The 26,008-nt window shown below is 44.6% G+C and overlaps 1 protein-coding gene across 1 annotated transcript in view; it reads right to left on the bottom strand.

The window, feature by feature from the left end:
- Positions 1-25,726, bottom strand: part of GATB (glutamyl-tRNA amidotransferase subunit B) — a 69,073-nt gene extending 43,347 nt beyond the window's left edge. Inside the window, exons 1-4 of the mRNA XM_001511570.4 lie at positions 25,589-25,726; positions 22,864-23,014; positions 2,824-2,937; positions 269-467 (exon numbers count right to left, since the gene is read on the bottom strand). Of these exons, the coding sequence (XP_001511620.3) occupies positions 269-467; positions 2,824-2,937; positions 22,864-23,014; positions 25,589-25,713 (589 nt within the window). The 5' untranslated portion in view covers positions 25,714-25,726. The remainder of the gene's footprint in view (positions 1-268; positions 468-2,823; positions 2,938-22,863; positions 23,015-25,588) is intronic.
- Between the last annotated feature and the right edge of the window lie 282 nt (positions 25,727-26,008).

Raw genomic sequence — 26,008 nt, 5'->3', positions numbered from 1 at the left:
CGCTGTGGGACCTTGGGTGAGTCACTTCACTTCTCTGTGACTCAGTTACCTCAGCCATAAAATGGGAATTAAGACTGTGAGCCCCATGTGGGACAGGGACCATATCCAACTTGATTTGCTTGTATCTACCCCAGTGTTTAGTACACAAATAGCATAATAATAATAAAAACAATAATATTAGTATCAAAGAAAGTAACTCAGGGGTACTGTTCTCCTTTCCCTCCAAGGGGAAAAAGGAAAGTGAACTTAAGGAGAGTTCGAAGCCTACCTGCCCTGTTCAGATCAATGAGGGTCTGAGACCTCTCGTCATCATGGAGGCTCTTGCCGCTGTCTTGCTCCAACTGGATCTGCTTAATTCTCACAGTTTTGGTGACCATCTGGTTGGCCTTAGCTCCCGCCCGGAGGCAGTACGTCAGGCTCCCCTTCACTGCAATGGGAAGCCTCTGCTGCGTGATTTGATAGCCAGCCTGCACACAAACACGGGTTTCACAGTTATTGTCCCAGCCTGCTCATTGCAGAGAAAAACAACTCCGTATCAACTCGGCTATCTGCTACTCTTCTTTCTATTTTCTCGAACAGCAGTGTTAGAAAATAACAAGGCAAATAACAGTTTACGCGCTGCAGCTTCAGAACTGCCCGGCCTCCTCTCTCCTTCTCCTTCCCCCAGATCCTCATTAGAGAGAGTAAAATGCACCACCACCCTCTCCGTCAAACAGCAAGCGACAATCCCAAACACCAAACCCATCTCCCCTCCCAAAATGCCATCTTTAGGAATAACAATAATCCCACTGTCAGAGAGCCCTAAGAGCAGGATTTATTGACCCAATCCAGCTCATTAGCCTAAACTCTGCATCTTATTACATGGCTCATGACAGACCCTCCTTATTAGGAAGTGCCAGTAAGGCACTTTACCATCCACGCTCAATGCTGCAGATGCCAGTCGCGCCTGCCTTTAGCCTTGTTTTTGTTTCCCCTCTTGAAGCTAACCAAGCTTGCCAGGTGTCTCCTTGACCTAGCTTCCCTTGTTTTTCTGGCCAGAGACTGCTGTGACACTCTGTTCTGCTAGTGAAAGGCACAGAGTGCTAACATGCAAACCACTGTTGCAAGCTCTCTTTCCCTCCTTTCCCTCTGCTTCTGGTGAAATGGCTGAATTGTCTTTAAACACACAGCGGCAAGGATAAAACAGGAAAAAAACAACTCACTGACAGAGCAGAGGACTGAGCTAGTGATTGCTAACTGTCAGCTAGCCAAAACCCAGCTAAGGCAGCAGTAAAGGGCTTTCAGCTAGTGCTGGGTTTGTGAATACTACAATGGAAACAATGTTTCCGCAACCTAGTGGAAAGAGCATGAGCCTGGAAGTCAAGGGATCTGAGTTCTACTCCTGGCTCTACTACTTTCCTGCTGATCAACCTTGGGCAAGTCACATGACTTCTCTGTGTCTCTCAGCTATAAAATGAGTATGAAATGTCTGTCCTCCCTTCTATTTAGACTGCGAGTCCCATGTGGGTTAGGAACTGGGTCCAACCCAATTATTTTATATCTCCCCCAGAGCTTAGTACAATGCTTGGCACAGAGTAAGCACTTGAATGCCATTATTATATTATTATTACTTTAAGTCTAAAAACTTTATCTCCAGCCAATACTCAATCACCTCTATGTCTAGGGAACACAGAGGGCAAGGATAATCGAAATGTCTACTGATCCATTAATCCCATCAAAACCTTGATCTAAACTGACTAGTAACAAAATGGGCTACACCCCCAACTCTGGCGAGGAACTAATGAGTAAATAAATGGCCGAGATGAGGGCAACAAAGCAAGAACAAAGGGCCTTCATATTTTACAAACTGGATCGCCTAGACTGTGAACCACTGAGAGTCGTCCCTATAGGTGGAAAAACAAAAAGTCAAGTCTCCCAGGTCTTCATTTCAGTTTCACTTCATCAGAGGTAATGAGGTGAAGCACTAGCCCCAAAACAGCTTAATCTAACTCTGAGGAAGAGCCAGGTCAACCACACTTCCATTTATTTGACCTTGAGGATATGGCAGATGGAGCAGCGTGGCCTAGTGGAAAACAGGCCTGGAAGTCAGAGGGACCTGGGTTCTAATCCTGGGCTCCCCTATTTGTCCACTGTGTGACCTTGGGCAAGTCACTTTACTTCTCTGGGCCTCAGTTACTTCATCAGTCAAATGGGGATTAAGAGTGTGACGGGGGCTGTGTCCACCCCGATTAACTTGAATCTACCCCTGCGCTTAGAACAGTGCTTAGCACATAGCAAGTGCTTAACAGGCACCATAATTATTATTATTATTGTTGTTATCTCAAAAGGACCCAGGAGAGAGAGCCATCCTATTTAAGGGCCCTCAGACTGCCCTGCAAGAAGGAGAGAGGGAGATATTTCCATTCCGTTCCCAGATATTTTCAGGGACGCACTATGCTTCTGCCACATGTCCCTGCAGAGAGGGCATGACCGTGGTCCACAAGTCTGCTTTCAGCCAACACAGTCTGAAGCCAGTCTGAGCACATGGGCTTCTTCTATTCCCCGTTCAATTACGTGAAAGTTCCCAGAAACATGAGACTGAGCGAGAAGTTAGCAATCAAGCCAATCGCATTCAATCTAGCAAGCATCAGGGAGCACCTGTCTTCATCAGGGCTCAGCTCGGCGTCCTGCTGAGACTGACAGAGCCCTGACTGGAAACTCGAGAGGGCCGCCCTCAGCTCTGTCGCCATCCCTCGTCTCCGCCGAGGCCCCCGGTCCGCCCCTCGCCCCGGCCTCGCCGGACCACTGGCGGCCTCAGAGGGGTGCATCCCCAAGCATACTTACGGGGAGATCTGCGTAGAAATAGTGTTTCCGGTCAAATAGGGACTTCTTGTTTATGCTGCAGTTCAGGGCCAGGCCTGTCATCACTGCCGCTTCTACACATCTCCTGTTGAGAACCTAGAGAAACATGGCACGCAACTCCTTTCAGGTCCTCGGCATGAACAAATGCTTCTCCCACACAATGTGAATATTCAATTTTGCCCTTCGTCGAGCATTATCTCCAGCTCTCTGCGTGGGCAGTTCAAGTTTACTAACTGAATTTCTCTGGCTACGGCTCTGGAAAGCTTCGTTTTAATAAAGAACCACACATGACAAAAGCGCTCAGGGGGACCTGCTGCGAGCCAAGCGCAGCACCGCGTCACAGGCTTTGGCGCTGACTTAACTACCAATACCGGGAACCTTCTCCCCCGCCTCGCCAGCCTCCGACGGCCAGGGTTAAAAGGCTACAAAAGCAGAGGATGAAAGAGAAATATCGCCGAGGAGTTGAGCTCCACGCAATATCGGCGGTGAAATTAGTCTTCCTGAAGAATGCATTTTTCAGAGGAAAAATGGTCACAATCACGGCCATCGGAACAGTGGTATCCATCGCCTTCCGCCCAGTCATGCAGCCTCCCGCTCCTCTATTTCATTGTTACTCCTCCTCTTCCTTCACCACTCTTCCCCTTCCCTCCAATCCCCCTCACCTCCCGCAGCCACAACAGCCCCTATTGGCTTCGGATACCATCGTCCCCTCATATTCACTCAGAGAAGCAGCATGGCTCAGTGGAAAGAGCATGGGCTGGGGACTCAGAGGTCATGGGTTCAAATCCCAGCCCCGCCGCTTCTCAGCTGTGTGACTTTGGGCAAGTCACTTAACTTCTCTGTGCCTCAGTTCCCTCAACTGTAAAATAGGGATTAAAACTGTGAGCCCCATGTGGGACAAACCTGATGACCTTGTAACCTCCCCGGCTCTTAGAACAGTGCTATGCACATAGTAAGCACTTAACAAATGCCATCATTATTATTACTATTATTATATTCAGTGTGTCCCCCATCACTTACTTACACACACACACACACACATATGCCACTAAGGTAGGCCAACCCCAAGGTGCTTGCATTTGTTAGACACAGGGAAAGCTGTCTGGAACCCATTGGAGGGTTTCTTCTCTGTTAACCGAACCCTCCTAATCACCGATTTCCAGGCCCTCTATCAGCTTCTCCTTGTTACGTACACGCTCTCCCTTGCCCCAACTTCTCAGCTCATACTCTTTGCTCTTCCCAAGCAACCCTTCCTAGCTCTCCCTAGCTCATTGACTCTCAGACTGGACCCATTTTTCACAGCACAGAACTCCCTTCTCCTCTGAAATCAGCCATCCTAAACTGTCCCCTCCAAAAACCGTGCTTTGGCGAATTCCCCACAATCACGTCACCACCCGGCATTTTACCCATTTGTCCATACGGCAATCTGCTTAAAATGCAGGCTCTTGGGCTAATGAATTTTAATGGTACAGACCTCTCCTTTGAGATAAAACTGCCAAGTTTACCTTGGCTTAAACACTTCCTTCCCCTCCTGTCTGAATGCTTATTACTCATTTCGATTCATCTCTGCTAAACAGATGTTATTATCTGATGCTAATGACATCTCTAGTTTGTTGACATAAGGTGTCTGCTTTAATGGGATGTGAAAACTGAGGACTGTATATATGAACACAAAAATAAGGTTAATTCAAAATCCTTCAGGTTTGGTATATATTTACATTGCTATTTGATTACGTAATTACAATGTGGTTTTGAATCGCTGTTTTTTAATATATTTGTATTGTTTGGGTCATTGTGGGCAGGGAATGCGTCTACCGACTCTGTTATATTGTACTCTCCCAAGAGCTTAGTACAGTGCTCTGTACACAAAGTGTTCAATAAATACGATTGACTTTTTTTTTTGGATTTCGGGACTGTATTAACATACTTTATTTTCTCTACTGTACTTGAAGTGCCTATTAGGGTACTATTGACAAATTACATTATTTACTAGAGAAAAATATATTTTCTTAGCACTCTTTCACTTAGTACTCTATCAAAATCAATGGAGAAGCAGCATGATGCAGTGAACTGAGCAAAGTCCTGGGAGTCAAAAGGTTATGGGTTCTAATCCTGTCTCCACCGCCTCCCTGCTGTGTGACCTTGGGCAAGTCACTTCACTTCTAGACTGTGAGCCCGTCACTGGGCAGGGATTGTCTCTATCTGTTGCCAAATTGTACATTCCAAGTGCTTAGTACAGTGCTCTGCACATAGTAAGCACTCAATAAATACTATTGAATGAACTTCTCTGGGCTTCAGTTACCTCAACTGTAAAATGGGGATTAAGACTGTGATCCCCATGTGGGACAGAGACTGTGTCCAACCTGATTACCTTGTATCGACCCCAGTGTTTAGAACAGTGCTTGGCACACAGTAAGTGCTTAAATACCATAATTATTATTATTCTCTATGCACTTGGATCTGTTCCCTTTAAGCATTATATACTCACCTCAGCCTCAGCCTCACAGCACTTATGTACATATCTGTAATTTATTTCTTTTAATGTCTGTCTCCCCCTCTAGATTGAGCGCTTCTTGTGGGCAGGGATCATGTCTACCAATTCTACTGTACTGTGCTCCTCTGAGCACTTCTTACAGTGCTCTGCACACAGTAAGCATTCGATAAATATCACTGACTAACTGGGGGTACTGTGGGCTGATTTGCAACTATCTCCTGTCATGCCAAGCATTCAACAAGTGCTCCGAGTGTCCAGAGAGATACGCTAAGCACTAAGAACGTTTCCTCGAATCAGAGAAAAGTCAGTGCTTGCCCCGACGACCATGCTTACAATCTAAGAAGGAGGCTTGCCTTATAGATAATCAACTTGATCAATCAATAAGTGGCATTGAGTGTTTACTGCATGCAGGGCACTGTACTGAGCAGTTAGGAAAATATGATATAATAGAGCTTGGCAGATGCAGTGCCTGCCCACAAAGAGCTTATACACCACAGAGACAGACATTAAAACAAATTACAGGCATATCAATCAATCATTTCTACTGAGTGCTTACTGTGGGCGCAGCACTGTGTTAAGCGCTAGGGAAAGTAAAATATAACAATTACAGTGAACACATTCCCTCTTCACAGCGAGCTCGCAGTCTAGTGGGAGAGAGGGACAAAGAGAAATTTTAAAGAATGGTAAAATTAAGAGAAATCATACATTCAAATAAAAATAAAGGAATGGCAGGTCCCATCATGCACTGTTCCCTGCTGGCCTTCAACCCAGGACATTGGTGGGGTTAGGCACTAAAGGCTGAGAGTAAGCAGACTGACGAAGAGTTAACCAGAGATAAAACGAAGAGCCTCACACTGCCCATAGGCACGTTCTTTGGGAGCTCTGCTCACAGAAAGGAAAATGACTCAACAGGCTGCAGGCTTCTGGACTTGCAAGTCATTCCCTCACAGCGGTGAGGAAGAGCAGATGATAGCGGAATCTCTGGCCCTGATTAACTGCTTTAGGAAACTGTCTAACCGACAGAGATTAAAAGCAGAGCCTGTTATTGAAATCTGCATTCTTCTTAAACTGTTTTGTACTTGCGAGGGCATTTTTTGTTTTATTTCTTGGAATGTAATCCCCTTTTACTATGGGTTCATTTTTTACATATTCCGAATGTTCTCAGAATTCATCCCCAGCATAAAGTAGGAAATCGTTGAATGCGTTTGACCCACGAACGCAGCGGTGCCTGCAATCCTGTCCTTACATTATCATCTCAAGAGGGTGAAGAGGAGGAGCATTTGAGATGGAGCTTTTTGTCTCTGACCTTTTACACAGACGGCAAACTCTTACAACTCCACTTTTAGCGTCTGTGACGTGAATAAGCTTTTCGGTTTCAGTTTTTTAACAATTTAAAACTGGGTTTGTTTAGGAAGGATTCACATGACGCTGCCTTTCATCAGTACGAATTTCCAGAGTAAAGTAAGAAATGTCTGAATTTAATACATTCATTATTTTCTACTTTTCTCTGCAATATAAGGAGAAGTCCAACAATCAATCAATTGTATTTATTGAGCACTTACCTTCTGCAGAGCACAAGGAGAATTATAGGGAGAATTATAATATAACAGCTGACAAACGTCTTAAAAGGGGATAGGAAATGGATTCGGTTGGTCAAAACTGTTCTCGTACGTCTGTGTGGATCCCTGTTGTTGTTTGGTTTGCTGGACCTGAACTTGAGAGGACTCTAAGGCCCAAGGATAAGGCATATTTAAGTGCATCCAACAACATCTTCGACAGCAATAGACTGCTAGCTCTTTTTTTTTGGTAGGGATGGGGAGTAGAGAAATGAATACTTATTGGGCAAGAATAAAGTGGCTCCTTGGTAAAAAATCTACACTAAGTCTTATAAATGGTCTCACAGCCATTTACAAGATCGAACAATACTACAGGTTTGAACTGTCAGTTTGATATAAAATTTGGGCTGCATCTAAACTGAGGCATCCTCCCAAAGGACGAGCTGACCTTCTGGATTTGATTTTCTACTTCTCTGCCTAATCAATCAACCAGTGGTATTTCCTGAGCACTTACTGTGTGCAGAGCACTGTAAAGAGTACTTGGGAAAGTACAATATAAGAAGAGTTGGTGGACATGATCCCTGCCCACCAGGAGCTTAGAGTCTGGAGGGAAAGAGAGACATGGCTGCGTTAGGCATCGAGCTAGGGAAGCAGCATGGCCTAGTGGAACGGGCATCGGCCTGAGAGTCAGAGGACCTGGGTTCTAATCCCAGCTCTGTCACGTACTTGCTTGGGCATGTCATTTAACTTCTCCATGACTCGTCAGTATCCTCATCCCTCCTTCTTAGACTGTGAACCCCATGTGGGACAGGGACTGTGTCCAACCTGATTATCCTGTGTATACCCCAGAGCTTAATACACTGTACGGCCCATAGTAAGTGCTTAACAAAAGTACGGTGGGATGAGGATGGGATGAATATCAAGTACTTCCAGGATACAGATCAGAATGCCTAGATGACACAGAAGGGAGGGTGGGGCAGATAGGGGAGATGAGGGCACAGTCAGGAAAAGAATCTTGGAGGAGATGCAATTTTAGTAGGACTCTGAAGGGGATGAGGGTGGTGGTTTGTCTTCCTCTACATTGTAAACTCCCGGAAGGTGAGGAACATGTTTACCAACTCTGTTGTATTACACCCTCCCACGTGTTTAATAGAGTGCTCTGTACACAGTAAATACTCAATAAATACCACTGACTGATTATACAGAGAGGGAGAGCGCTCCATGCCACAGGGAGGACATGGGTTGATTATACGAAGAGGAAGGGAGAACACGGCCAATGGGTCGACAGCAGATAGATGAGCTACAAAGAGTAGGTTGGGATTAGAGGAGAGAAGGGGATGGGTGTAATAGATCAGCGAGGTAAAATAGGAGGGAAGAGCTGACCGCATGTCTTAAAATTCATGGAAAGAAGTCTCTGTTTGATGTGTAGATGGATGGGCAACCACTGGACCTCCTTGAAGAGTGGAGAGATATGGGCTGAACTTTTTTTAAAAAAAATGATTCACTCATTCAATCGTACTATTGAGCACTTACTGTGTGTAGAGCAATGTACTAAGCGCTGATTCAGACAACAGAGTTCAGTATGCACTGGAGTAGAGACAGAAAGAAGACAGAGAGGTCAGAGATAAGGCTGATGCTGTAGTCGAGGGAGGGCCAGAGTGGCTAGAGAGGAAGGGGTGAATTCTAGAGATGTTGTACTATGTACTTCCTTGGTGGCAAAAAATTTTGTGACAGCATGAAGCTCTGGATTGCCATGGCAAGCCTTTAATTGTGTGAAGCATTTCCCTGATAAAAGCTGGTACTTAACCTTAATTTTCTTTAAATCTGTCAGACCATGACACTGTGCTGACTAACAGAGTCACACATTTTGTGACACCGGGCACACCTTGCTAGAGTATTTAGAAAGATAAGCCAAAGGAGCCTTTGACCAATCTAAGCATTCAAAAAGAATAGAGATGTGAAATCTGAGCAGAATCCAAAACGGAACACTGCATGAGTCCTTTCGAGGGTTGTACAACTTTTGGATTGCATATGTCTGCCAACAAACCTTACTTTTATTAGAAATCCAACTGAAAAGAATGCCAAAGGAAAATTCAGGTGGAAATTTAAAGACCGGAATCTGAAGGCTGAAGTCACAAAACCCGTTTAATAGATCACCAATCCCCACTTCCCTGGTCTACCCATCAGCTTACTCATGAGAATGAGTCTCACCATTTGGAACCTGTTCTCAGAACTGGAGCAAACCAAATTCTTTCAACCAAGGCCAAGAAATAAGAGAGGTATATTGTCTCCACCCACCCCCAAGAGCAAGTTGGGGACTTGGTTCCATCCAGAGCTACCTCATAAAGTGGCACAAGCCTAGAAGCCAGAGGCTCTGAGTTCTAATCCCAGCTCCCCTTTGCCTGCTGTGTGACCTTGGGCAAGTCACTTACCTTTTTTCTTCAACTATATAGTGGGGATTCAGTACCTGCTCTCTCTCCTACTTGACTGTGAGCCATATATGGGATAGGGCCTGCTTAACTTATACCTACCCCTCGGCTTAGAACAGTGCTTGACACATAGTAAGTGCTTAGCAAATACCATTAAATAAAACCAAAAACGGGAGTCAGTCCCTTTGCTTCCTGGGAAATGTAGTTTGTGAGCCCCACAGAGGAAAGGGACCATATCTAATTCCCACCTGTGTACCTCTCCCAGACCTAAGTACAGTGTTCAATGCACAGAAAGTGCTTAATAAATGATACTATTCATTCATTCAGTCATATTTATTGAGTGCTTACTGTAGGCAGAGCACTGTACTAAGCTCTTTGGAGAGTACAATACAACAATAAACAGACACATTCTCTGCCCACAATGAGTAGTCTAGAGATGGGGAGATAGTCATCAATACAAATAATTATTTCTCCTTTCCTTCTCTGTGATTCTTTCACCAATCTTCAACAGGACCTCTGGATGCCTCAAAAACACACAGCTCTCAAAGACTGATCATAATATGGCACAATCTAAAACTGACTCTACAAAGCCGGTCTAGAGCTCGTCGTCTTATGTTTCTAACACCAGAGCAGTTACCAGAATACCGCGACACCTGAATGTCTCGATGACACCCCCTTGAGTTGGAGGAATTTCCGGGTAGAGACCCACCCAACTGCAATTACCAGACCCGCATGAACTGCAACAAAGCTGTGGGTCACGCCAGGTAATGAGTGTTTGTTTCTAGGTGGGTTCAGGTTGGAGGAGGGAGCGTCCCACTGGGGAACTGCCCTTCCCTAGACCTGGAAGTAGCCGCTGCTGTCTCCAGACCACAACTTCCAGGATTTGCTAAGCACAAACCTGGGTCTGTCCAGAGGCAGCCCTACCATTTGCTTCTTTTTCTTCCCCTCATTTCCGCTTCGCTGTCCCCCAATCCCATTCCAACCTACCTGCTCCCGCCAGAGCCCCGTCCCACACCTCTCAGGCCTGGAAAGGAATTCTGGAACTGAATCTCAAGAGAAGATGGAATGTGTTGGAGAGTTTCTAGTTAGAGACCCCGCTTGCCCTGCTGAAGGGACCCACAAACCTGCAGCTCTGCAGACATGGGATGGTCAGGGGTATGTGTGAAGGATGCTGATGCAACGGTTCAGTGGATAGAGAGCAGGCCTGGGAGTCAGAAGGTCCTGAGTTCTAATCCTGGCTCTGCCACTTGGCTGTGGGACCTTGGGAAAGTCATTTCATTTTGCCTCAGAGACCTCATCTGTAAAATGGGGACTAAGACTGTGAGCCCCATGTGGGACAGGCATTGCATCCAACACGATTTGCTTGCATTCACCCCAGCGCTTAGTAAGCACTTAAATACCACAATTATTATTATTATTATTGTTATCATTATTAAACCACAGTGCAAGTCTCTATTGCCCCTGGGACTGGAAGCATAGTTTGCTTCTAGGTCCCATGTCACAACTTCAAAAATGGCAGCAGAGAACAGTCGCCTTAGGATCTTGATAAACTACATCCCGGCAGCCAAATTTGCAACTGACATGAAAGGCAATTATTCTGAAACTAATGTCAGACACTGACAACTCGGGTGATTAGGATACAGTATGCTAAATGTTTAAATTTATGAAGAGAGATGGTAATTAAGATGTATTAAGTAAGGATGTGGCAGCAAAATGGGCTGTGGTTTTACCACAAATTGTAAATTTGCCTCAAAGTATCAACTTCCTTTGATTCACATTCAAAGCAAAACTTCCAATCCACACATAAATCCATCTTCTGGTATATAAAATTTCACTCTCTTCCGACCCATCTCCCATTCCTTCTCCAATAACAAAGGTTTATTTTTTTATGATCCTTGGATTAGTACTGCTAAGTTGAAGGAAGTGAATTTTAAGCAGCACTCGACAGACACGTAGTCAAAAGTGAGCATTTTAAAATGGGACTTGCATAAATGCATGAAGAGGGGGAGAAACTGCTACATTTTCTTTAAAACTTTTTACGGGATACACTGAAACTTAGCTTCAGAGGTCCGTGTAGACTTTCTTTAAGAATAGGAACTGAGAGTTTATGGAGCTGTGATTCAGTGCCCCCCATTTTCAAAATGAAAATGTCACGAAAGCTAAAGGACCACCAAAGCATCTACCTTTAGAACATCTTTCACTGGGTACTTACTATTCTTAACCCAGGTTTTTCAACTAGCCAAGGGAACATGGATGAGAAGCTGGATGACATCCCAAAGAGCTTCAAGACAGAATCTAATTAGCCTAGACTTGCAAATTGAAGTGAAACATAACAGATGTTGAAATTACACATTATTTTAGTGATATAAATGTTTCTGCCTTAAACGGAAACCACTAGCACTTGCAGGAATGTGAGGGCCAGCTCGACAGTATTTTTAAAATGTCAAAAATGCACTATGCTTTCTATCACTGAAGCCAATTTTCACTTGACATTGGGGTTGCTATTTGCTTTATGGGTGGAGAACCTATCCCATTCAACATAGAAAAACTAAGCTCTAGCAAGCAGAAGAGTAGCAAATCAATTGCCCAATTTTCCAATTTTTCCACATTTGGAGACACTCTCTGGCAAAAAGCTACCGTTTAGTATTTAATGGACCCTCTAAGCTCAAGAGTTGCCGAATGGGATGTGAAACCAGTCAATCAATCCATCAGTAGTATTGACTCAGCTTCTGAGTACAAAATGCTAAGCATTTCTCTCCAAAATGGAGAGGAAAGCAGAGGCCAGGCACAAGTCCACCAGCCTTAAAGAGTTTACAATCTAAAGGAAGTCGAAGTACAGCCCAACCCTGACCAAAACTCTAGGGTAATCAGATCAGATGCAGTTCCAGTCCCATATGGGGCTCAGAGAGTAAGGACATGGAGAACAGGCCCTTGATCCCTATTTTACAGATGAGGAAACTAAGACACTGAGAAATTAGGTGATTTACCCAAGGCCCACAGCAGGCAAGTGACAGAGCAAGGGTTAGAACCCAGATCTCCTGAATCTTAGGCCTGGGCTCTTCCACCAAACCATGATGCCGCTCTAGAGGGGGAAAAGAATGTTGTTCCATCTATGGGATTTATTGAGCTCTTAAGTTGATTTATTTTACTACAAGGCAAAACAGCATTTGAAACAATGCTCAGGGATGCTCAATAAATACTTGTTGTTTGTCTGAAAGCTTATAAGCTCTATGAGGGACAGGGACCATTATCTAATTCCCACCTTATGTATCCTTTCTCAAAGCAAACAGAAAGTGCTTAATAGCAAGCAAAAGGAAAAAAAAAAGTCCTTCCACAATGGCATTTGCAAAGGATCCACTTTATAAACTTTTTTCCCCTAACTGCAACGCTTGAGTGAAGCATGCAGCACCCCACGGGCTCAAAAACAGAAACTTTCCCAAGCTTAATACAGCCCTATTTCTGAAAGAGCCAAATAATTTTCTGTTCTGATCTCGGTTTTGTGTTTACTGGCTTGTTCAGATGGCCTGACAAACTGTTCTTCCCTCTTGGAACACGCATTGTTTAGTGTAATCAATGGTGACAAACACCAATTTCATGTGCGAAAAGCTTCTCACTAAAGACCTAGAATGAGTTCTCCATGCTTGTTTATGTAGGAAGTGGTTATTACGTTGACAGCTTTGACTAGCATCAAGAAGCTAGATTATTGGCTTGAAGTGACATAATGCCAGGATTAAAAACTACCAAAGCATTCAATTTTGAAGATGGATGTGGAATTTCTGGGGATAGAGTCTGAAAGACCAACATATGACATACCAACTCGCAAATAGTTCCACCATTCTCTCAGAAGAGCATCTGCTCTGCACATTCTCTTCCCAAAGAGTCCCTCGGTATTATCTCTCAGACATAATGTCAGTGGTTAGCAGTGGTCCATTAGGAAAGGATTTGAGAGCTAACGTCTGGCTAAAATTATTTTTCCTTCCATTTGTTCAACAGCAACAGTATCTAGATGGAGTATCCATGGTAGCCACGAAACCAATGCGGTAAAAAGAAAAAAAAAATGCAATAGCTTTTGTGAAGACTACCACTCTCCTTGATTTTTGCTTCGTGTTCCTGAAGATCTTGCATTACAGAAAACTCGCAGTGTAGTACCACTGCGTTTGATGTCCCACAAATGCACACAACTGTGTTTTCCCACACCGTAGCGTGGCTTAGTGGACACAGCATGGGCCTGGGAGCCAGAAGGACCTGGGTTCTAATCAGCTCTGCCACATATCTGCTGTGTGACCTTGGGCAAGTCACTTAACTTCCCTGGGCCTCAGTTACCTCATCCGCAAAATGGGGATTAGGACTGTGCACCCCATGTGGGATTGGGACTGTGTCCAACCTGATTAACTTCTATCAACCCCAGCGCTTAGAACAGTGCTTGGCACATAGTAAGTGCTTAATAAGTACCATAAGTATTAATATCAAGATAGAGGCTGCTGGAATAACATTCCCTATTTCCACAACAGTGTTCTAGCCAAAATGCATAATGAAAACACGTATAGTGGCAGAATTGATGCTATTATTACCCTGCACATATTTAGAAATCCATCTATATTATTTAGCCCAAAATATTGTTTAAACAAGGCTGGATCTTGTCTATTCTCTGCCACTAGGCTTTAGGAAGCAAAGAGAAACCTGGAAGCTAGAGTCAGAATGCACTTCCTATCCTCTGGGACACACTTTCAGCTCAATAGCCAAAAGCATGAGAGTTTAAGATCGTCATCCAGAAACTCCTGCATACTTCTAACTGAGCTCTTGAAGGACAAAACTATGATGACATATGATTATGATGTTCCATATTTAGCCAATGCCTTGGGACTCCTTCATGTTATGGAAGATTCTCACTCAACACAGACCTTAATTTGGTCAACAAATTCTGCTACCAAGGCAGCGCACTATCCAACGATGCGATGATAGACAACAAAGTATCACATGGAATCTAAAAGTCCACATAGCCTTGGAGCAATTAACCGAGTTTAGTGACAAAGAGGCATCAAGCTTCACAACCCATGGAGGTCCATAAAGCTGTAGCAGTGCCCAACTTTCCTATGACTATGAGACCTGAACCTATTTTAGAATTGTACCCAGCTCCTTCAAGCAGTTGCTCCCAGCTTCATCTGCAAGCCATGCTAAACACCAAATGAAAGAACAAGAGTACCAATAACAAGGTCCAGAAACACTGCCAGCTTACCAGCTCTGAAGCAATGTTCATACAACCCAGTTGTCTTGGATAGGTGATGCTAAGAGAACGGACAGAAGCAGTTTACCCAAGAAGGTTCAAATAGAGGTCAGCCAAAAGAGGACCCAAGCAAGAAAGGGGAGCAGAACCAATGTTTTAAAGACCCAGTGATGCAGAGTCTTAAAAAACATGCTCTGGCAGTGGTCTGTTGGGAAATCACCACAGCAGGCACATAGCAGCAAGTGGAGAAAGTCCTCTCTCCTTGAGTGAAGAGGCTTTGTGAAAATCAGGACACCAAGAGAAAGGCTTGAAAAGAGAGACAGGCCCTAGTTGGGGAACAATACACCAGGGAAGCAAGGAGCTTTTTTCACACGCTCAAACTATGGAATGCAGTGTCACTTAACTTCAGCCCTATCTACTTTCATGATAGGATTGTACATCAGTACGGTTGTTACTTCTCTCTCTCCCTCCACAACACAATATTTGCGTTACTGTAAAACCCTATGGCTACCAAAAAATCGTAATGTGTAAACTATTATTTTAATGAGAAATTGGAGGTTAGAGAGAAAATGATTCAAAAACAACCAAAATAGTAAAGATGGCTGGATGAAATTCAAGAGTGCTGTGAAAAACAAACAAAAAACCCCACTTTTTCAAGAAGTCTGCCTTTTCTAACTCTTTCTCTAAAATTTAATCTGGAGCTTGTTAGGACCACATGGGTGACCAGTTTACAAATGCCCAAAGCTCACCATTCACAGAAAATGATGGGTGAACCTCTTCCAGGAGGCCTTCCCAGACTGAGCTCCACTTACCCTCTGCTCCCACTTCCCTCCCTGCCCTCATCCTCTGCTCTTCCCACTTCCCCTCCCTTCAGCATTGTGCTCATTTGTATATATTATTTATTACTCTATTTATTTTGTTAATAAGGTGTATATCTCCTTGGTTCTATTAATCTTGATGATGTTGTCTTGTTTTTGTTTTGTTCTGCTTTGCTTTGCTGTCTGTCTCCCCTGTTTAGACTGTGTTGGCGAATTGTACATTCCAAGTGCTTAGTACAGTGCTCTACACATAGTAAATGCTCAATAAATACTTTTGAATGAATAAATGAATGAATGAACGTTAAATAGTTGTATACTGGTTTCTGAGGTACACTAACTAAGTACTGATAATAGTGTGACCATCTGATTCAGTGATCCTAATCGAAGCAAGTTTTATGAAGCATTCCTGCAAGCAGCCCCAATTTAGGTACAGTCCATTCACAACCATGTTACGGTAATTGTGTTCTTCCAGGTTTCTGTAGTAGTCTCTCCAAATGGAGCCTTGAAAGACCACACGCTAGCAGAAATACCTCTTTAATTCATATGACTTCTGACTAAGAATACATTTTAACTTCTGATCTGTGTTTAGGACTAGCCTTTAATTCTTTCACTTCTGGTCTGGAGAGGAGGTTTTGTTTTGGCAGTCACATTAAGTCCAGAGAATGCAAAGAGTACTGCTGATTTTCATACTAGGAAAAGAATATGCCTGTTTGTAAAGAATGGATTTTTTCCAGTTCAAAGATAGACTTTGTGTCACTACAGAAGCTTTTGCTTCCATTCACCCATCCACATCCATTATTTTATGGGGTTAAAAAGCATTAATTTGTACTCACTTGGGTTCCTTTAAAGGAGATTTATAATTTTAAACCACTATCAACTTTAGTTTTAATACAATTTTGAAAGTTTGCTACTGAAGAAGTGTGTTTAACCCCTGAGATCCAAAGAGACCAACAGTGCAGCTGTATAGTGGAAGTGGGATAAGAGAAACATGGCCATCAACAGTCAATGGTTCAAAATTCTAATTTGGAGATACATAGAAAATGTTAAATTTCCTGTATGGAGAAAGAGAGTTGGAGAAGACTAGAAGCGTGGCAGCTCAAACAGCTGACTGCTGATAAGCCAAGAAAGGTTATGGGTAACTACAAGCATCTTAAATGTTTACAAGCAGCTATAAAGGAAGAATTCACTTATGTTTTGTTTGAAATTAACAATGAACAAATGCTGTAGAAAAATATCCAGCCTGGTGGTTTCAAGCACTTCTGCCGCTTTGTTTCTGCAAAACCCTGTGCAACTCAATTAATGTCTCAATTTCCTCATCTGCTAAAATGAGATTAATGTTACAGAAAAGCACCATGACCTCTCCAGAGGGGTCCTATGTGGATTGCAATGGCACACATTCTACTCTCAGTCTAGAATAATGTCACTTGGAAATTATTGTTCTGGTTTTCTATAGCTTGACAGAATCAATTGCATTTCCAATATATTGCAGTTTCATTCCGAAAACTGGCCTGAGGTGATTCCAGCCACCCAGGCTGCACCAAATGATAAAAGATCACTTCTCCTCTGGATCAATCGTATTTATTGACTATATGCAGAGCACTGTAATAAGTGTTTGGGAGACTACAATATAACAGATACATTTCCTGCCCACAACAGGCTTAAAGTCTAGAGGACGAGCTTACAGTCTAAGGCGAGGAACCAACAGTGATTCAGGCAGGGCCCTCTCACCTTGGAAGACAACACTGTATTCATACTGGTTTTGCTATTGGCACAAGGGAATCACTGAGTCATTTGGAAAAGCAAGGGCTGATGGCATTTTGGTGATCTGTATCTGGGACAAAATGGCTGCCAGTGTTACTGGGAACTTTAGGAGGGGATAGTGAAGTTAGTCATCAGAGAACCACCTCCCCAGCATGCTGAACTGTGGGGTAATCCAAGTCTCTCCTTCTCCCCTCTCTCACCCTAAAGTAGAATGATTTGATGGAAGTGTGACACAACTGCTCACCAAACTCCAAGGATAGGTGGACATTTGCAGAGGAGAATCAGAACCCTGGAAACAGAGCTGGAAATAAAGAGAACGGGCTGGAATTTGGTTCTGGGAAAAGAAAGAGTTCTGGAATGGTTGTTGCAGGATGAAAATGGATTCACCACCTCTGGCACAGCCCTTTCAGCCAGGGAGGGATTGTGGAGTCACACTTCTCTAATACTAACCTACATTAGTCCCTCTTTTTCGGCTCACCTGCCGTTGACTCCCTTGCTCATGCCCTCATCCTGTCTGGAACTCTCCCCTCTTCTTTAAAGCCCTACTGAAGTCATATCTCCTCCAAGAAGCCTTCCAGGATTAAGCTCTCATCCCCTGAACCTATTTTCTCTCTCTACTGTCTCTCCCACGCACTTAATCGCACCTTCTAGGGTAAACTCGCCTTAACTCCAACCCCACATCACTTAAGTGCATATCCTTATGTTCGACTGCTTCCCTTCTTTTATATTTTAAAGACTGCACCTCCCCTCTAGACTGTAATGATAACAATAATTACAGTATTTGTTAAGTGCTTACTATGTGCCAAGCACTGTTCTAAGCACTGGGGTAGCCACAAGGTAATCAGGTTGTCCCTCATGGGGTTCACAGTTTTAATCCCCATTTTACAGATGAGGTAAGTGAGGCACGGAGAAGTTGTGACTTGCCCAAAGTCACACAGCTGATAAGTGGCGGAACCAGGATTAGAACCCACAACCTCCGACTCCCAAGCCCGTGCTCTTTCCACCCAAACCACACTGCTTCTCAGGACCATGTCTACCATCTGTACTGTCCTCTCCCAAGTGCTCAGTACAGTGTGCGAATCACAATAAGCGTGCAATAAATACCACTAATGGATTGAATGACTGGGGAGGGAATTAACGCCCCCTGGCACCATCAGCCATAGCCCCATCCAACTCATTTTCGTTCAGGCTTGAGCTGCCCGTGGCAGCTCCACTCGTTGCCCTCTGCTAGTGCGATGAGGGCTCCTGGCCAGGGTCGAGAACTTGCGCAGACCACCCGGACCCCTCCTCTTGCAGGGGCCAGATCCTATGCTGTATTTCCCCATTTTCAGTCTCCTCTTGGGAGACTGCAGCATTCTGGTTAGATTTTCTCTCTCTCTCTCTCTCTCTTTTTTTTTTACTTTCTCCACTGCCTGCAAAAAGACAGGGTAGAAAAGCATAAGGCTATTTTAACCCTAAGTCTCAGAATAAGAATAAAATGAAAACTCCATAGTTAAAAATCTATTTCCATCCTCCTAGGTAGCTCCAATAAATTCCACCTTCCCCACCCAACCACCTAAAATCTGAAACGCTCAAAGCATCTGCAGTGACATCGTAATAAAACAGAAACTCATGGATGGCGGCCATCGTGGCCATGCATGACCGGTGATAAAAAGTCTCCTGCAATTTTCAAAGTTAGCGACCTGCCTTTTAAAAGAAAAATATTTGAGCTGAAGCCATATTTTTTATTACCAGCTCCTATTATAAGTCACAAAAACAGAGTACGGAGATTTCAAATGAACTACCAAAAACCAAAGACCCAAGAGAATTCGGGTACAGAACTTGATGCCTGGTTTTCCACTGCATGAATGCATCAAAGGCACCAAGCATTCTTGTCCTATTTTGAATGTGATTCTATTTTGCCTTCTATATGTTTCTCTCTCTCTGATAAACACTAAATGAATTTCATTTTAAACACTTAAGCCTAAGTATAACATCATCCTCTCTAACAGCATCTGATGGCTAGAGCATAATGCCCTTCATCCACATGTGTATTTCTTAAAAAAAATAAGTAACTCCCTATAAGACAGTGTATATATGATTCTTTCAAAAATAATGCTGAAGCTTTATTTCCCTAAACGTTCTTCTGGGGAGATCAGCTAGGGACTAAAAGGGAAGTGGGAGTACTATACGGTTTGAATGCAGATATGCAAAACACTGAAGAGCTCTCTGGATGGAACTAGCAAAAATACCTGGTCTGTGTCCAAGTTTTGTTTGTCTCCTTTTCACTCACTTTTTGCACTATATTCAGTTTCTGCTTTCCCAAAGAGTCAGAAATAACCTGTAAATCACCCAGAAAAATGGATCCTGTGAGTGACCAATAAACGTTGGCTCTAGACTGTAAGCTCCCTGTGGGAAGGGAACATATATAACAATTCTCTTATATTGTCCTCCTCCACGCTACTAGTACGGTGCACGCAACCCAGTGGGTGCTCAATAAATTCCACCGATTGACTTATTCGAAAGGTAACGGAAGAGAGTTGTGGAGAGGAAGACAAGCAAATTTTTATTTTCTCTGCTGGATTTTCCTCTTCCCTTGAATCCTCCCCTTTCTTTGTTCCTCTGAGTATCAGAGCCTTGAGAAAGGGAAGGTGCCTCCAGCATATGAAAGCCAGAAAATTGATCCAGAGCAAGTCATGGACATGGGCCAGTTAGGGAGAGAGCACTTTGGGTCTCTGAAAGGGAGATTTAGGAAACAGGGAAGATGCCTCCACCCCTAAGACCATCAGGTGGGGGGCACACAAGCTTTGTCCAGTTCAGGAGATTAGATTGTCAGCCCCATGTGGGACAGGGACTGGATCTGACTTGATTATCTTACTTCTACCCCAGCTCTTAGTACAATGCTTGGCACATAGTGGGCACTTAAATACCACAATTATTAGTATTATTATACTATTATGAGATCTGGAGCAGTAGCAGCAGTTTAGACAGACGATAGAACTTTGTGGAAATTGCACCTTTCTCTCTCCCTGCTTACAAATGACTTACTCTTTTCCCTTCTTAAAAATCTAATAAAATTCATCTTTTCTGAGAGTCATTTCCAAATTAATCGCACCGGGCTCCGAATGCCACCTCCCAACTTTTCATGGTATTTGTTAAGTGCTTACTATGTGCCAGGCACTGTACTAAACACTGGGGTACATACAAACTAATCAGGTTGGGCACAGTCCCTTTCCCACACTGGGGTCACCGTAAAAACTCCCATTTTACAGATGAGGGAACTGAGGCACATAGACGTTAAGTCACTTGTCCAAGGTCTCACAGCAGATGAGTGGCAGAGTTGGGATTAGAACCCAAGTCCTTTTCACTCCCATGCCCATGTTCTATCCAATAGGCCATACTGCTTCTCACTCCAGAAATGCTGGACAAGTTGATTATTTATTGCTGTCATTTGTGTTCTTGGGTCTTGGTTCTGTGTGAATGTTTCTGACTTTAGGAATACTTGTTTTTTTTGTTTTTTTTAATATTTGTGTTTGGCCTCTCTCCACAGACGGCGAGCTTCTGGATAGAAGAGCTTCTCTCTTGTATTTTTCTTTTAACTCCTAGACTACACCTAGGGAGAGCATCATAGAGACAGATGGGGCCTAGAGAGATCACCAATGTCCAGTACCATGCTTCCCAGGGGGATACCATTTACCAGAGTACGTACAGGGAAATAACACACTTTTACCTACATTAATATCAACAGTACCAGCAACGGCATTTATTGAGCACCCTTTTGGTGCGGGGCACTATACTAGATGCTTAGGAAGCACCGAATAAAATAGTGACCCATTCCAGGGACTGACATCAGCATCCGGCGACAGAATGTGACTGCCTGACCGAACCAAGGAGAAGCGCTGTAGTAGGAATGACTGCATTTATATAAATTAAGCAGTTAACGCTTATTTTGGGATATCTTGGGAGGGAAGCAGCATGGGCTAGTGGATACAGCAAGGGCCTGGGGGTCAGAGGATCTAGGTACTAATCCCGGCTCCACCACTTGTTTGCTGTGTGACCTTGTGTAAGTCACTTAACTGCTCTGTGCTTCATTTACCTCATCTGTAAAATGGGGATTAAAACTGTGTGCCCCATGTGGGGCAGGGACTGTGTCCAACCTGATTATCATGTATCTAAGCGCTTAGTACAGTACCAGGAACACAATAAGTGCTCAACAAATACCATAAAAAACTGAAAGATTTGAGCTACTTCTAAGCCTTGAGCATTGATCCACATAAAATAATTAGAGCACTTGCTCCTGACACCTTTATAAGCGGTCTCTCATTACATCCTGGAGCCAAAATGAAATATAAATATGCAAAGAAATTCTTCAGACCCATGTCTGACACTGGAAGGGAATCCTGAAGCCACAGCGATATCAATTTAGGACTTCAGGATTACGTGAACATGGCCATTCAAGTCATCTCTCATGCGGTAGAAATTTATGTAAAGTCCAAGTTTGGCATTCCCTTGCCCTCAGTACTCCTGTACATGTACATTTTTATGTATTTATATATTTATTTGTTCAGCTGTTTCATCCAGATGGGTTTGTACTGCTTCCTTCTATGTGTTCTTCCTCCTGCTTTCTCTCGCCAAATAATTTTTGTCTTTCTCCCTCATTAAACTAACCTGATTAGCTTGTATCTACCCCAACGCTTAGTAGAGTTCCTGGTACATAGTAAGCGCTTAGCAGATACCACAAAAAATGGTGTTGAAAATGGGTATAGTTAAGTATGTAAGTGCTTGAGAAGACAAATGAGTTTAACAGATCTATTGGGGGAGGTGGGCTCTTAGGGTTAGGGTTTTGAACGTGAGGAGAGCTAAGGTCTGGAGGATTTGGGGAGGGAGTTCCTAGCCGATCGAAGAGTGTGAGCAAGGGGATGAAGGCAGGAGAGTCGAGAACAACGTAGAGTGTTTGGAGATGAAACAGAAACCCGATCATCACACTGTCATTCGAACATTTTCTAAGGAAACCCCAGGCTCCTCTGAGCCAGGGCAGACCCAACGGACTAGCCGAGTGATTGCTGACCCACAGGTGATCCACCAGCACCGGATGCTACCCCGGTTCCCTAGTCTTCCCCTTTTAAAGCGGGCACAAAGGCCAGAAAGAGGAGTTGAGGAGGACTACAGGGCTCCAGCTCAGGGTTCTGGCTCTCCTGAAACTGTTTCTGGGGTCCCAAGGTCTGAAACACCACCCTCAGACACCACAAGAATGATTAAAATGATCATAATAATAATAATAATCATGGTCTTTACTAAGCCCTGGGGTGGATACAAGATAATCATGTTGGACATCGTCCCTGTCCTACACAGGGCTCACAGTCTAAGTAGGAGGGAATAGGATTTAATCTCCATTATACAGATGAGGAAACTGAGGCACAGAGAAGTGACCTGTCCAAGGTCACACAGCAGAGAGGTGGCAGAGCTGGATTGAGAACCCGGGTCCTCTGACATCCCAGGCCTATGCTTTCTCCATTAGGTCACACTCCTCCCCCTTCTCTCTAGACCCTCCCAATAAAATCCTTATTTCCTCTTTGCTACACCGAATTGGAGTGCGGACCCACACTGGAACCCTGGCAGCTTCAGGCTTGGTTGAGAAAATCCAATGTCCCCTTATCATTATTCGAGACTGGGGCCTGGATACCTTCCTGCATTGGACACGGAAATCTTCATCGCCGAGGAACGCTACATCAGTAAAATTAGCATTAAATATCTAACTTACCGGCAGAGTTCCCGGGAGAGACGCATCAAAGAAAGACACCAAAGAATTAGGAGGTGCTGTGAACTGGACTTGAGATCCGGAGAAAAGCTTTGAGTTGGAACAGATCTGGGCGTGAATTTCCAGCCCCACCACAGCTGCCCATTTGGCCACTCTGGAAAGAGCAAAAATTTGATTATAGATCTGATCTTTTCACCTCACAGGAACATTTGAAAGACCAAACCAATCAAAAAGTTAACTTTCTACTTGTACTAACTTCATTTTTGGGAGGGCTATAACCAGGCATTTACTGGCAGCGAAATCAGAATTAATCTATATTGAAAAACTTGCAACAGTGTAAGAGAAATAAAATATTTTTATTACATATCATTTAGGGGATAGTCTAGAGTTGAAGCAGGAGGGTTATATGAGAAAACCAAAATTTGGCACCCCACAGCAAATCTAATATGAATACCAGGTGTCAAAGGCCTGGATGACTTTTCAATGGCATTTTTCTATATTACTCGCATGCTGCTATAAACCTAGGAAGGCAATCTGAAGTACAACCCCTAGAATTAACATACACGTTAAGAGGCTACTAATAGAGAAATAATCGCAAATGAAGTATCAAGTCTCATAAAACAGCCCACCAGCCTTGGGCTTCTAGGCAATTCCTTAGTACTTAATTGCTTTATATCTATGTAAACTCATCTTTATAGCAAAAACTGCTTGTAAATACAATTTCAGAAAGGATGGTTGACACACAGAGACGATGCTCCACCCTGGAATGATCCCCGAACGAATATTATGCAAACATCAAATGCAACTTTATCCCCCAAAGCGTTTTGACTTTATCGACACTTAAATTCAAGGGCCTGCCCTTTCACAGATGATTGGAATGACCGTTAATTTGTTCAAAGTATTACTACTCATTTATATTCCTTCCTTTATGATACTGTAAACTCACTGTGGGAAGGCAATGTGTCTACCAACTCTGTTAGCAGCTGTGTGACTGTGGGCAAGTCACTTCACTTCTCTGTGCCTCAGTTACCTCATCTGTAAAATAGGGATTAACTGTGAGCCTCACCTGGGACAACCTGATTACCCTGTATCTCCCCCAGCGCTTAGAACAGTGCTCGGCACATAGTAAGCGCTTAACAAATACCAACATTATTAAGTGTTTAGTACAGTGCTCTGCACAAAGCAAGCACTCAAATACAATCGAGTGACCGACGGTACTTCCCACAGCTCTCTTCATCTTTACAGTTCTTCTCAAATGGCGCAGTGGATACAGCACGGGCCTGGCAGTCAGAGGATTAGAACCCACGACCTCTGACTCCCAAGTCCAGGCTCTTGCCACTGAGCCACGCTGCTGCAGCAATGCTGCTATTGCGAATATTTGGGGATTGATTGCAAACGTCTTTTCAGCCCCCGTGGAGGATTCTGCAGATTTCTTTCAGACACTGGCGTTCCCCTTTGGGCAATCAATTTGGGCAAGCTGCCTAGGGTGGCTTTTGCATCCCATCGCCTGGTTGGGATGCCCTCCCATCCCTCGGGCTCGGGCTCGCTCCACTCCCCCTACACCTTATCACTAAAATTGCCTTACCCTGTATCTACCCCAGCGCTTAGAACAGTGCTCGGCATATAGCAAGCTCTTAACAAATACCCACATTATTAAGAGCAAAGGTTGGGGAGTCACAAGTCGTGGGTTCTAATTCCTCCCCCGCCACTTGCCAGCTGTGTGACCTTGGGAAAGTCACTTAGCTTCTCTGGGCCTCAGTTCCCTCATCTGTAAAATGGGGATGAAGACTGTGAACCCCAGGTGGGACAAGCTGATGACCCTGTACCTACCCCAGAGCTTTGAACAGTGCTCTGCACATAGCAAGCTCTTAACAGACACCAACATCATTATTAAGAGCAAAGGTTGGGGAGTCACAAGTCGTGGGTTCTAACCCCTCCCCTGCCACATCAGCTCTGTGACCTCGGGCAAGTCACGTCACTTCTCTGGGCCTCAGCTCCCTCATCTGTCAAATGGGGATGAAATCTGTGAGCCCCACGCGGGACAACCTGATTACCCCAGCGCTTAGAACAGTGCTTGGCACACAGTAAGCGCTTAACAAATACCAACATTATTATTATTAAGAGCACGGGATTGGGAATCAGAGGTCGTGGGTTCTAATCCCTCCCCCGCCGCTTGTCCTTTTCTTTCTTTCTATAGCATTTACTGAGCGCTATGTGCAGAGCACTGTACTAAGCGCTTGGAATGGACAAATCGGCAACAATTTTTTTTTGGTATTTGTTAAGGGCTTACTCTGCACTGGGGGAGATCCAGGGTGATCAGGTGGTCCCACGTGAGGCTCACAGTTAATCCCCTTTTTACAGAGGAGGGAACTGAGGCCCAGAGAAGTGAAGTGACTCGCCCACAGTCACCCGGCTGACAAGTGGCAGGGCCGGGATTCGAACCCATGACCTCGGCCTCCCAAGCCCGGATTCTTTCCACTGAGCCACAACAGTCAGCTGTGTGACCTTGGGCAAGTCACCTCGCTTCTCTGGGCCTCAGTTCCCTCATCTGGAAAGTGGGGATGAAGACTGGGAGCCCCACGCGGGGCATCCCGCTTCCCCCGGAGCTACCCCAGCGCTTGGAACAGTGCTTAGCACACAGTAGGCGCTCGATCATCAGGGCTCGGAGGGCCGGGGTTGTTTTTTTCCACCCCCGCCCTCTAAACTGCGGTCAAGAGCGATGGTATACCCCATGTTGCTGGGCTCCCGGACCGCAGAGCTCCTCCCCCTGCCCCCCGCCGCCATCGCGTCCCTCACAAGGTGCGAGCGGCCAAGGCGCCCCAAAGGCCGGCACCGCAGCGCGGGGGCCGCCATGGCGCCGCCGGGGCCCGGGTCACGTGACGCCCCCGCGCCGCGGCGCCCGCCGGGAACTGTAGTTCAGGGCCCTCCGGCCCGGCGCACGCGCAAACGCGGTCCGCAGCCCCAGCGGGACTACGTTTCCCGTCGGGCACCGCGGGGGCGGAGGGGAGAAAAGGCAGGGTCACGTGGTGGGGGGGGGGGGTGTGGGTGTGTGGTGTGTTGCTAAGGCCTTGTCCCTGACCAGCCTGGGGATAATAATAATGATAATGTTGGTATTTGTTAAGCGCTGGGGTAGACACAGGGGAATCAG

Source organism: Ornithorhynchus anatinus, chromosome 12 (genome assembly GCF_004115215.2).
Source record: "Ornithorhynchus anatinus isolate Pmale09 chromosome 12, mOrnAna1.pri.v4, whole genome shotgun sequence".
NCBI lineage: Eukaryota > Metazoa > Chordata > Mammalia > Monotremata > Ornithorhynchidae > Ornithorhynchus > Ornithorhynchus anatinus.
Note: the sequence above shows the minus strand (reverse complement) of the source record. Positions and strands in the feature narration are given on the sequence as shown.